This window comes from Cajanus cajan, chromosome 8, assembly GCF_000230855.2.
Source record: "Cajanus cajan strain Asha chromosome 8, NIPB_CcT2T_4, whole genome shotgun sequence".
Classification (NCBI taxonomy): domain Eukaryota; kingdom Viridiplantae; phylum Streptophyta; class Magnoliopsida; order Fabales; family Fabaceae; genus Cajanus; species Cajanus cajan.
This window is the reverse complement of record NC_138524.1, coordinates 16,389,903-16,402,536: the sequence shown is the minus strand read 5'-3', so window position 1 is coordinate 16,402,536 and position 12,634 is coordinate 16,389,903. Positions and strand designations below refer to the sequence as shown.

The following is a 12,634-nucleotide window of genomic DNA, read 5'->3' as shown; positions in this document are numbered from 1 at the left end:
CTAGGCCAATCTGTAAATGAGTGGACTCAGATGCTGCAATTAGAGAAAATACCTGCACAGACACAAAAACACTTGTCAGTTGTGATGAAAAGGGCAAAACATGTCTAAAATTAAAGTAGGACAGAACGAGAACTCACCGCATCATAAGAGATTCCATTACTATTTCATCATTTTCAAACTTATCCTTGAGTTGCTTGCACAAGAGAATAGCAGAACTGACCCAAAAATTCAAGTATCAAGATAAGCAACTTGCAGAATACAAACAAATTTGATATGGGAGGGGTAAAACATCAAACCTCAAATTCTTGATCCGTATACAATACATGATAACCTTGAAGCAACCATCAACCCAATAGTCTAGATCACTCACTTCCTTAAGTAGAAGCAGTAGCCCATCCAATTCCCCATTGAATTGAGTGAACTCCTCCTAAGAATGTCGAGTAACTAATTATAAAGTTGAAGGTAGATGATTGATATACAAACCACTAATACAAAACCTTACAATAAGACTTATAACAGCTTTTGGCTCCAAATTATATCCAGCTTTCTTAATCTCCTCATATACAAGAAGAGCCTCGGACAATTGCCCATGTGATGCAAGAGTTGAGACAAGTACACTCTTGATTTCATTTAAGCTCTTGTTTGGTATGTCTGGATCTAAAAGTACTTGCAATACGAAACACAACTTATGCTCTATACCAATATTGAAGAAACAGGTGATTTACAAGATGTTCTGTCCATCACAAGGTCACTCCAAAAGGAGAAGCGTAGAAAAGCATGCATATTTACATATAATAAAGAAAATAACTAATTTTGGCTTTTTTTACTTAAGTAAAATTAGATTATATGTGTCTACCCTGTACAAGCAGATATTTCTATTTTTATTTTTAATTTAGGCATATAAAAATTGCTTTTTATGAATATTTGTAGCAATATGTTGTCAAGAAGAACTTGAAAGGTCATGAATTTGGACTGGACCTAGCTCAATCTTAAAAATTAGCTTAAGGTGAGAATTGTGCAAGCCTTTATAAGTTCTACTTTGGCCATATTTGTAGTCAATATGGTATCTCAACACATGCGCCTCATGCTCAGGAATTGACATCTAAAGCATGGAGAATTGTCAAAAAGACTTATTTTATAATGCATTGGAAAACTACAGGACCAAGCCTTTATAAGCTTTACTATTCCAAATCTATAATCGATGTAGGATCTCAACAAAGGACATCTAGATTAATTATTGAGAACCAATGACTAAGAATATGTAGAATAAGGAGAAAGCTTTTATTATACACATAGCTGAAGCTGGTATTATAAAACTAAAACAAAACCAGAGTTGGCTAAATTAGCAAAATTCAAACACCCCCAAAATAATCTTCATACTTCATCCCATAGAAGATTCTAGTGTCAAGGCTAGGGCCTGCATTTCAGAAACTATTTACAGTTAAAAAGATAAAATTATTTGTCAGCAAGTTATAATTGTGATCCACAACCATCTAATAATTTCTCGCTCTAAGACATGGGTGGTGGGCCTATCAAGTATTAAATTAATGTTTGGTCAATAGTGTTGGAATACAAACAAGTCCCACATCGATAAAATAAGACAAAAAATAATAACTTATATAATACAAACATACTTCAATGATTGAGAGGCCTTTTGAGTAATAACCAAAAGCAAAACCGTGAGGGCTAAGGCTCAAAGCGGACAATATCTAGTATGTTTGTGTAATAACCTTATAAAAATAACTCTTATAAAATATCCCCTCAAACAAATACCATAAAATAAGCGGACAATATCTAGTATGTTTGTGTAATAACCTTATAAAAATAACTCTTATAAAATATTCCCTCAAACAAATACCATAAAATAACCCCAACAAATAGAAACCATATGTTGCAAGTATAAATTAGTCATTAATTATTAGTTTTGGAACATTGCGTGAACCATGTTTATGAAGAAAAAAAAATTAACAGTTTTCGGTCATCCATGATTTTGGGATTTTTATTACAATAACACCATCCTCCATCTAAGACTCATCTTAAAGAAGGAAAACACATGCATTTAATATGAATATTTAGTTGTAACAGATACATCAAGGGACAAAACTCCATGTGCAACTGTTACTATTTAAAGTCTTAAACAATATACTAAGAAATATTATATACAAGTTTCATATACATACTTTCAAAAGAATCAAGTTTCAAAAATTTGATGTTGTGGCTGCAAGCTACCCATCAAATAGAATTATTTCCTCCCACTCAACTCAACTACTACAATTTATTGCCCATTATCCTTTACTGCACAATTACCTGCTAGAATTTGGCAATGTACTCTTCAGAAAACAAAACAATATTCTAAATTTGTTGTTCACTTTATCAATCCCCTGGAAGGGCTCTGGACACTGACAACAAAAAGTTGGTGCACAACCTTCATGTGTTAAAGCTCGTATACATCATGCCTTTTGATTACCCTGCAAAGGACATTTTTGTCTGATAAGAAGTAAATGGGAACTGTTGAATAGATGATTTTGAATGCTTCCAATATATCTTATGCTAAATCTTTATACCACACTCCATCACATAATCTGTCTTTCCTATTTCTTTCTCCTCTATTTCACTCCTAATCCAAATAAAGCATAAAAGTAATGAAATGATAAGATGAACAAATAAATCAACATCTTCATAAATGAAATTTACTTTTACATACAAAAATTATATTATGCAACCCATTCACTCCTTTACTAGCAAGAAAGGAGAATTGGCGACTTAAAAAAAATAAAGTGATCAAATTTCTTGCCAAATCATATTAGTGAATGTTTTCAAGTGAATTGTGCTTGTGATTAGAATATCTAATATCTAATATCTAATATAAGAATAAAACCTAAAAAAAAGTAGACAACATGTGCAAAAAGTTATATATGTCGAATTCCTTTACATATATAATCCCCATCTATCATCATATTTTTATGATAACATTTATGAATGCGTAAAAAAGAGAGACATATAGTACTCTTAATCAAAGTTCAAAAGGAAGTAAATAATCTCTCAGTAGTATCTTGACATTAGTTAATGAAACCAATGATTATTTTTTCTTTTCTTTTGTGCGTAGGGTTGAGGAAGTCAAAGTAGGGGAACACTTCTCTCCCCCAGAAATTTTTACAACTTATAAGAATTTGTGACATCGAGACACATTAACAATATAAGGTAATGTATATATTCAAAAGAATGACAGAGCCAAGGGAAAGTGCCACAACAACTTGGCATAGGGTCATATTACAAATACAATACGAGCAAACTAGTATTTTCCTTGGTAGTTTTGAGCACCCTTGCATACTACTATCGTTTGAGTAATCATTACTTGCAGTTGTTCATTTTAGAACTTAGTAAGTCCATATGAATATGATAACTGTAAATAATATATGAACTCACATTATTAACTTAAATGTTGTAAATAAATAAGTTATAACACAATAATTTTACACATTGTTCTAAGTTCTAAATCAAAGATTTTGTCGTAAACCACATGAAGAAAATACCTGGGATGATATGAACCACAATTCAATTCCATTTGTTGAATGAAACTGTTATATGTCGAGGTGCTTATTGGGCTGACACCAAATCCCTTTAAAACCTGTTGCGGCAGTGCATCATCATAAGTTTCCGGGTAGAGAAATTTTGCCCACAATGTAACCTCAATTTTAAACCTTGTCTGGTTTTTGGCTCTAGTATTTAGGAATCCAGAACACCTTTGGTCGTACATAATACACACATGATCCAATTCAATTCCCATACCCCAATAATCTATGTACATTCTGACACTGTCCTTTTCACCTTCACCCTCACCATCACTTATAGTGATGTTGACGTCAAGTCTGTCAATGAATGTTTCATCATAGTACTTACCAAGGACAAAGCAGAAAATGAAGCCCAAGGAGGAGGAAGATGGTGCAATAGAAGAGAGATCAACAATTATATAATCTTTTGTTGTCTTATACTCCAACCACTCCGGAACACTACTTCCCGGGTATGCATAAACAGCTTGATAGGAACGATGATTACAATAATCATCATAATTTTTAACATCAATGAGATTGGCACTAGATAGGTGTTGGTTTGCAAATTTCATCATGTTGATTTGCGCATTCAATCCAATAGCCACTAGAGAATATTCACCAACATTCAAGCAATTCCATAGAATAACATGTTTCCAAGTTTCCTTTAATTCTTGAACAGTTGTTGAAGGGGAACACAATACAGTCTTCAGTGATCCGCAATCTCTGGCATACACAATTTTAAGGAACGGGGGGAACTCTGGTAGAGTTTGAAGTGATGTGCAGAATTCGATATCCAAAGTTTCAAGGAAATGGGGAAGCTTTGGTAGAGTTTGAAGTGATTCACATAATTTGGCATTTAAAGTTTTAAGGAACGGGGGAAGCTCTGGTAGAGTCTGAAGTGAATTGCAATACATAACATTAAGAGTTTCAAGGAATAGGGGAAGCTCTGGTAGAGTTTGAAGTGATTTGCACTCTTGGACATTTAGAGTCTTAAGGAACATGGGAAGCTCCCATAGAGTCTGAAGTGAAATACAAGATTTGGCATTTATAGTTTCAATAGACAAAGGAAGCTCTGGCAGATTCTCAAGTGTTTCGCACTCTTCAACATTAAGAGTCTTAAGGGATTGGGGAAGCTCTGGTAGAGTCTTAAGTGAAGTGCAACATTTAACATCAAGAGTTTCAAGGGAGGGAGGAAGCTTTGGTAAAGCCTGAAGTGAAGTGCAACATTTAGCATCTAGAGTTTTAAGAGATGATGGAAGGTTTGGTAGAGTCTGAAGTGATTCACACTCTTGGACATTTAAAGTCTTAACAAATGAAGGGAGCATTGTTAGATTCTGAAGAGAAGTGCAACGTTTAACATCTAAAGTTTCAAGGGGTTGGGGAAGCTCTGGTAGAGTCTTAAGTGATTTGCACTCTTGGGCATTTAGAGTCTTAAGGAACTTGGAAAGCTCTGGTAAAGTCTGAAGTGAAGTGCAACAATTAACATCTAGAGTTTCAAGAGAAAGGGGAAGCTTTGGTAGATTTTGAAGCGAAGTGCATGATTGCACATTAAGAGTTTTAAGGGATGAGGGAAGATCTGGTAGAGTTTGAAGTGAAGTGCATGATTGGGCATTTAGAGTTTGAAGAGATGAAGGAAGTTCTGGAAGAGTCTGAAGTGAAGTGCAGTATTGTGCATTAAGAGTTTTAAGGGGTGATGGAAGTTCTGGTAGAGTTTGAAGTGAAGTGCATGATTGAGCATTTAGAGTTTGAAGAGACGGAGGAAGCTTTGGTAGAGTCAGAAATGATTTGCACTGTGTGAAGTTCAGAGTTTTAAGAGATCGAGGAAGTTCTGGTAGAGTTTGAAGTGAAGTGCATGATTGGGTATTTAGATATTCAAGGGAAGGGGGAAGCTTTGGTAGATTTTGAAGTGAAGTGCAAAATTGGGCAGTTAGAGTTGCAAGAGACAAAGGTAGCTCGGGTAGAATTTGAAGTGAAGTGCAGTGATCAACAAGTAGAGTTTTAAAGAATGATGGAAGCTTTGGTAGAATTTGAAGTGATGTGCAATAATCAACATTTAGAGTTTTAAGGAACAAGGGAAGCTCTGGTAAAGTTTGAAGTGAAGTGCAAAAATTGGCATTTAAAGTTTCAAGGAATGGGGGAAGCTCTGGTAAATTTTGAAGTGATTTGCATGTTCCAACATTTAGATCTTTAAGAAATGGGGGAAGTTCTGGTAGAGTTTGAAGTAAAGAGCAGGATTGTGCATTAAGAGATTTAAGGAATGGGGGAAGTTCTGGTAGAGTCTGAAGTTGAGAGCAATATTTGGCATCTAGAGTTTCAAGGAATTGTGGAAGCTCTGGTAAAGTCTGAAGTGATTTGCAGTTGTTGGCACATAGAGCTTTGAGGAATTGGGGAAGCTCTGGTAGACTCTGAAGTGAACTACAAAAGTTGACATTTAGAATTTCAAGATGTGTAAGATTCTTGATGGATGAAGGTAACCTCTCAATGTCATTTCCTGCTAGAATTAACCATTCAAGCTTGGTTTGAAGTCCAAATGATGAGGGAAATTCTTTGACCTTCGTATCTTGTACTCTTAGACCTTTCATATTCTCTGATATTAGTGAAAATTGAGTAAGATTGTTACAAAAACCAAGGTCCAGATAACTAAGGTTGCATAAAGTAGAATCACTTGTGAGAATGGCAAGGGACATGCAGTCCTGAAGGTCCAAGGTCTCAAGTTTTCTTAGAGAGAAAACAGATGGATGAACGCTAGTCAACATAGAACAACGGCTGAGAATCAATGCTTCAAGATTTGTGGCTTTTGATAAATCTGGCAACTCTCTTAACATCTCGGAGTCACTGAGGTCAAGTTCTTCTAAATTCACCAAATTCTGTAATAAAATGATTATATCACGCAAGCATATGAGTTAATTTCATATTTGTTGAATTAAGAGAAAAGTATAACGATGAAACACATATTTACCTTCACTCCATCCCAAAGTTTTTCAATTTTGCCATTTCTCAATCTTAATATAACTAGTTTTTCAATAGAAAAATTATCTGGCAAGGATTTTAGAGGGTAACACCACCAATAAAGAAGTCTTAGTTCAGCTGCCAAATATTGAAGCCCTTCAGCAAGAATATTATGTTCATTGAAGCAATCGTGATTATATTCCACATAAATCTCCAAAAATCGTAGTCTGCTCATCTTAGCAAATATGTGAGGGCTTAACTTCTGCTCCTCAATGGTTGGCAACTGAATTTGTATGCTTCTAATGGCCTCAGTTCCCTACAATCAATGTTGAAGAAAAAATATTAACACCAAAAGCCACATTTCTCAAAAGAAAAATAAAATAAAATGTTATTCAAAAGATTTTTATTTAGATAGGCTTTAACCTTGTCATTTTTCAATGCTTCATAAATGTCATCAGGATCCCACAATCGACTACGACTTCTAGGGACTTCGATAGACTCTCGACGAACAATCTCACAAGCCATTTCTTGTAAACTATCATGCATATCTACAAAGTTATCTTCCGAGAAAGTAATAAGAGCTTTATCTTTCAATTTTTCTAAGCCAGCAACCACTGAATTATCACTTTCACCATCTTTTAATAAAGATTTTAGATAACCCACATCTACTTGTATACCCGATCTAAGAAAGAAACATGCAAGATCTAGAAAAATTTGTTGCTCTTTGCGATCTAAATCATCATAACTTAGTTTCATTACATCATAAACTTTTGTAAGAGGCATTTTCTTAAGCTTGTCTAGCTCACTTTCCCATACTTCCCTATTTTTTCCTCGAAGAAGATGAGCCAAAACTTTAAGCACTAATGGAATGCCATTGGCATAATCAACCACCCTTTTTGATAGATCATCATACTCCCTTTGATGATCACTTTGGTTAAATGCATTCAAATTGAAAAGTTCAAGTGCTTTATTGAAACTGAATTCTCTAAGTTGGTATATGTCATCAGCTTTGTTAGCATTAAGCACTTGCTCATCTCTAGTTGTTACAATTATTCTACTACCTGATCCAAAATTGTCAAGAGTTCCAAGCAATTTTTCCAAGTGATCTGATTCATTCACATCATCAAGAACAATTAAAACCTTCATACGACCAATTCTCCATACAACATCATTGGGCAATGAATTTGGTGTGTCAATTTTCACAGCATTTCCTAATAGCTCGGAAAATATCCTTTCTTTCAAAAAAATTATGTCATGTTTGCTTGATTGTTCTCTTTCATTGGCTAAAAAATAACAACCATCATATTCACAATCAAACCGTAGTTTGTTAAATAATTCTTCTGCAAGGGTTGTCTTGCCAATACCGCCCATACCCCAAATTCCTATAAGACGGATGTCTTTTGGCTCTTTGGGTTTGCATATCAATGATTCTACATCTGCAACTTTTGTATCAATTCCAACAAGTCCTTTTAAGTTAACCACATGTTTACCCAACCTTAGCAGCACAAGATCAACAATTGCTTTAAGCAACTCTGCATCATTTCTATGCAACACACAAAGAGAGAGAGTGTTAAAAATCTCGTTAATATTAATCACTTATTTGTTTGTTTTGAGAGGGGAAGGGGTTCAACATCATGATGGAAAATTCTCTTCATTGTTTCCTTTCTTCTTAGTGGGGATTCCTTAAGAGGTCGAGTACTAAAAAATAAATAAAGGGGTGTTGTGAGATGTATCTCAATTTTTTTATAAAGATTATGATTTAGAATTTTTGTAATATAACCGTTAAAATCAATGGATCAACAAAGCACATGGTCCCATCAGAATTCTAGCATAGCAGCAATGACAAAAATCATTTATGCGAATGCGGGATCCAGCCAAACAAATTCAATGGGTTGGAAATTTACCACCCAATGCAAATGTGAATGCAAGAATTTGTACATGAAAATTACAGGCCAATGTGATAATAAGAAAGAAGCACGTACATGAATGGAAAATAATGAAAAAGGGAGGTGTAAAAATATTCAAACTCCAACTGCACCATTCGGTGCATTAATTGCACCAAGTGCAAACCTCTCCTGTAAATAGAGGAAGAGAAGCCATGGATCAAGCATCAATCAAAGTGAATAAGCACATCCTAACTTGGAGAGAAAGAGAGTGAGAAAAAACACAGAGAGCCTCTTAAAGAGTTTCTTTGAGAGAGAAATATTAGTGAGCCAATTTGTGAGTGATATCCACGAATTGAAGATACATTGTTGTAGTATTTTGTATTCCCATTATTGTTATAGTGGAAGTTTAAGAGGCCTACGAGTCCTGTGATTTTTTTCTTACTCACATTGAGGAGGTTTTCTATGCTAAAAATATTCAGTATTATTATTCTCTGTTTCCGGATAATGCTTATTATGAGTTCACAGAGGAGGGAAATTATGATGGCATTTCCCAACAGCGATAGCAATAACTAGTAAACATATATTCTGCTGAAACAATTTAAAAAACAAAGGTCACATTTATTTGCAATTTAAGCAGTCACATTGTGATAATATTCATGTAACTATATAACAGCAAGAAAATATTGATTTTCTGAGGGAAAAAAGAGCTTACTGAAATTTAGATGACTCAATTCCTGATAAATCAGCAGATTTATTCAAAGCATGCCTCCAGCTTTGCACTTTGGTCTTATATTTTCTTCCATGCTCAGCAAATGCATTTTTGTAACTCCCCAATTGGTGTCTTACATGTGTGGGTTCTACATGGTAGAAAACAGGAATTACAATCTGGCCATGTTTCTCTCTGCATTCAAGTATAGTCACAAGTTCTTCTAAACACCAATGCGAAGAAGCATAGTCTTGTGAGAATATGATCAATGAAATGAATGATCCTTCAATTGCTCGAACAAGTGATGGCCATATTTCATCTCCCCTCTCAAGTTTATCATCCACAAAGGCATTTATTTTCTTCCTTTGAAAAGTGTCAATCAAATGGCTAAGAAAACCATGGCGGATATCCTCGCCCCTGAAGCTAACAAAAACATCATACTTTACTTGAGGAGTGCTGTTGTCTGACTTTGGTTGTTCCTCTACACCCTTCAGTTTTGGAAATAACCAAGAGACAAACAAAAACAACACACAAAGAAATGAACAAGAGATGAAGAAATATGACATGTTCAATTTCTGTATGGTGTTGGATTGGAACAAATGCACACTGATCTTTCTTTGTATCTGCACTTACTGAATATGTATGAACCATAAGGTAACTGGAAAGAAAAAAGAAAGTAAGAAATGAAATGGAAAAATTGAAGAGTTTCTAACACAAACTTGATATTTATAATAAGAATTTGTTTGAGTAAACTTCTCCAAAAAGACTTTTAGGAGAGAAAAATAGAAAGGAAAAATGAAATAAGCTTTTTCATAAGCTAAATTTAGCTTATGCATATGCTGATTTGTAGAAGCTCTTGCTTGTTAGCTTCTCTAAAATCTTATTTTCTACTTATGCATAAGTTATTTTTAACTTATGGAGAAGCTTATTTTCATTTTCCTTCCTATTTTTCTCTTCTAGAAGTGTTTATCAAAAAGTTTATCCAAACACATCCAAAGTTTAAGTTAGAAAGGAAATGGAAAAATCAAAAGTTGGAGAAGGATGTCATATGACAAATACAATACCAGCTTCTTCTGGATTAGCAAGCTTTCAAATTAAGCCTACATTTCATCAAATTAAGCCTTGGCTTTTCTTTTCTTTGGCCACAATGATTGATGGAGATCACATTAAAGCGGTCATTGGCCTCAAAAGTCAACTCTTGCTCATGCATGTTAGAGCTTTCCTGGCAGCCCTGCAGTTTAGGAATCAATTTCGTTGAAAGTATACCAAATATTTTAAAGCTAAGTATTGCTTTGGGTGTTAGGTTTCAAAGTCAACTTTAGCTTATGCATATTGGAGTGTTGTGCCTCCTGCTGGCCCTTCTGATTAAGAACCAATTTCATAGAAAGTAACGAAAAGTCAACTCTTCTAGGATTAAGTTGAAAAATTCTTAGAATAAGCTGCAGGTTCACATGAATGTTCAGTCATTGATTTCCTTTTACTGAAGATTTTGGTGGAAACACGTTTTCAAAGAATTCAACGTATTTTTTAATCTAGTAATTTTGTAATAGTATTGCTTTCTAAAACCACTTTTCAACACTGGCTTAAAACTATTTTCAACAAAGCCAATATAAATGCAATCACAAGTTTTAGAGCCAATTTTCTTTTCTTAGATTTAAGTAATGAAACTTTAGCAAACAGAGCCCCCCACAATTTAATATTTTTTAAATTGGGTAATCATATTTCCGAAAGTTAAAATGTAAATTTATTAGTTTTCTTAAATATAATTGTATCTTATATATGACTAGAAGAAAGTACCAAATATGAAAAAAAATTCCCTACCAAACGCCCCCTAAGATCACTACGCCGCTATTTGTTCATAGTCTTCTAATTTTCTTGTTTGGTTTGTTCTCAACTTCAGTTTATAATATTTAATTTATCTTCTGTTCTGGTTCATCTTTTGTTCTTAGAAAATATTCATGCGAGTATCTTTAATAATACTCTATATGTTACATAAAATTCTTTATCTCCTCTAGTCATTGTAGATTTTGAATCACCTAAACCATAGTGTATTAACTCTAAGAGATCAGTTTCGTAAAATTCTAGAGGTTTACATGTCTTATGGGTGCTTTTCACCTAACTTTGAGTTCTTTTTCCTAGAAACCCGATATGTCCAAAACCACTTTTTCCAAAAAAGTTTTATTATTATTATTGTGAAGTCAACTAATGGGAGATCGAGATAAATAGCATTCATTCCTTAATTATGAGACAAAAATTATACGAGTGATCAGTGTGGAAAGATCATTGAATCAAGCAATATGAAAATTTACATTTCGAATCCACATCTTCCTAATTAACTTGAACAAATTTAATTCTAAAAATTTGGGTTTTGACCTAACTAAACTTCAAAAGTTATGGGGTGAGGATTCTCCACTTAATTATACACACTATTTTGGCTATATTATTAGTCAATCTGTGATCTCTAACACATCCCCTACATTATGAACTGACTGAACAAATTAGGCATAAAGTTTGCAAGACTCAACTTTTGCAGGTAGTTTAATAATAACCTTAATTATAAGATAAGCCTAAAAACAACTACTAAAATAAGTTTTGATTTCATCTTAATATTTAGATTTGCACTTAATTTAACCTTTAAAGCTAGCTATGATACTATATGGACGAGCTGTTACAGCTTCTGATTATACCACTTTCTATGACTAGTTAGTTAGTTATATGTTAGTTGGTTAGGTCTTTAATCAATTTAGGTTGTGTATGTATAGTTATATTTTAGTTCAACATGGATTTTTTTTTAGATGGTATTGATGCGAAGTATTCATCGTTAAAAATAGTGACTAATCTCAACCAGAAATCGTGAGCATACACAAAGTAGGTATTTGTTGGGATACAAACAAGTCCCACATCGATAAAATAAGATAAGAAATAACAACTTATATAGCATAAACATACTTCAATGATAGAGAGACCTTTTAGGTGATGACCAAAAGCAAAACCGTGAGCCCCTTAAGCTCAAAGGGGACAATATCTCATCATTGTGGAGTATGTTTGTGTAATAACCTTATATAACAACCCTCATAAAATATCCTCTCAGACAAATACCATAAAAATAATTCCAACAGTATTTCTCTCTCAACATAATTTATTTCATACTAAATACCAAGATTTGAACTCTGGACATCTTGGTTAAGGAACATAAGCCGCTATCACTTCTGTTCACCAATGTTGATTTAGTTCAACATGGATGAAGACATATTGCTATTCTCACATTTTTTTTTGTGTTCCTTATTAATCAGCGTTGGCTTGATTGACACTAATATGCAATGACCTCCGTCAATGCAAACTCATTTGCAAAAACTTTTGTATTTATGGCATCATGTCATCACTTTGCCACTAATATAATCGTTGGCTTTTGCTTATTAGCTTCGGCAAAATTTGATGCTAATTTTCGTTTTTCTTGTAGTGCAATGCCTGATTCGACCTCAGTTTTAACATATTATAAATAGATAGACTGGTATGCATGATTTTGTTTAAATTTATATGGC

The 12,634-nt window shown here is 33.9% G+C and overlaps 2 protein-coding genes across 2 annotated transcripts; both read right to left on the bottom strand.

Moving 5' to 3' along the window:
- Positions 1-116: 116 nt before the first annotated feature.
- On the bottom strand, positions 117-1,102 carry LOC109807012 (pentatricopeptide repeat-containing protein At4g21880, mitochondrial-like). Its single transcript, XM_029273113.2, has 4 exons — positions 1,039-1,102; positions 503-693; positions 297-427; positions 117-215 (listed from the first exon to the last, which is right to left on the bottom strand). Exons 1-4 carry the CDS (start codon positions 1,100-1,102, stop codon positions 134-136), a joined length of 468 nt encoding a protein of 155 aa, XP_029128946.2. The 3' UTR covers positions 117-133.
- Positions 1,103-2,124: 1,022 nt separating this feature from the next.
- On the bottom strand, positions 2,125-11,982 carry LOC109807011 (uncharacterized). Its single transcript, XM_029273349.2, has 6 exons — positions 10,157-11,982; positions 9,099-9,750; positions 6,924-8,043; positions 6,511-6,816; positions 3,534-6,418; positions 2,125-2,468 (listed from the first exon to the last, which is right to left on the bottom strand). The coding sequence occupies exons 2-6, from the start codon at positions 9,656-9,658 to the stop codon at positions 2,435-2,437; spliced, it is 4,905 nt and encodes a 1,634-aa protein (XP_029129182.1). The 5' UTR covers positions 9,659-9,750; positions 10,157-11,982; the 3' UTR covers positions 2,125-2,434.
- Positions 11,983-12,634: the final 652 nt, after the last annotated feature.

What these genes read in the sequence shown, in the direction of transcription:
- LOC109807012 (XM_029273113.2), bottom strand. Translation starts at nt 1,102, where the DNA reads ATGTCAATTCCTGAGCATGAGGCGCATGTGTTGAGATACCATATTGAC. An exon ending in AAGCTGTTATAAGTCTTATT is followed by an intron (nt 428 to 502) that starts GTAAGGTTTTGT and finishes CGACATTCTTAG; the next exon opens with GAGGAGTTCACTCAATTCAA. An exon ending in ATACGGATCAAGAATTTGAG is followed by an intron (nt 216 to 296) that starts GTTTGATGTTTT and finishes TTTTTGGGTCAG; the next exon opens with TTCTGCTATTCTCTTGTGCA.
- LOC109807011 (XM_029273349.2), bottom strand. Translation starts at nt 9,658, where the DNA reads ATGTCATATTTCTTCATCTCTTGTTCATTTCTTTGTGTGTTGTTTTTG. An exon ending in AAGCATTGAAAAATGACAAG is followed by an intron (nt 6,817 to 6,923) that starts GTTAAAGCCTAT and finishes CATTGATTGTAG; the next exon opens with GGAACTGAGGCCATTAGAAG. An exon ending in TGTGGTTCATATCATCCCAG is followed by an intron (nt 2,469 to 3,533) that starts GTATTTTCTTCA and finishes TGTCCTTTGCAG; the next exon opens with GGTAATCAAAAGGCATGATG.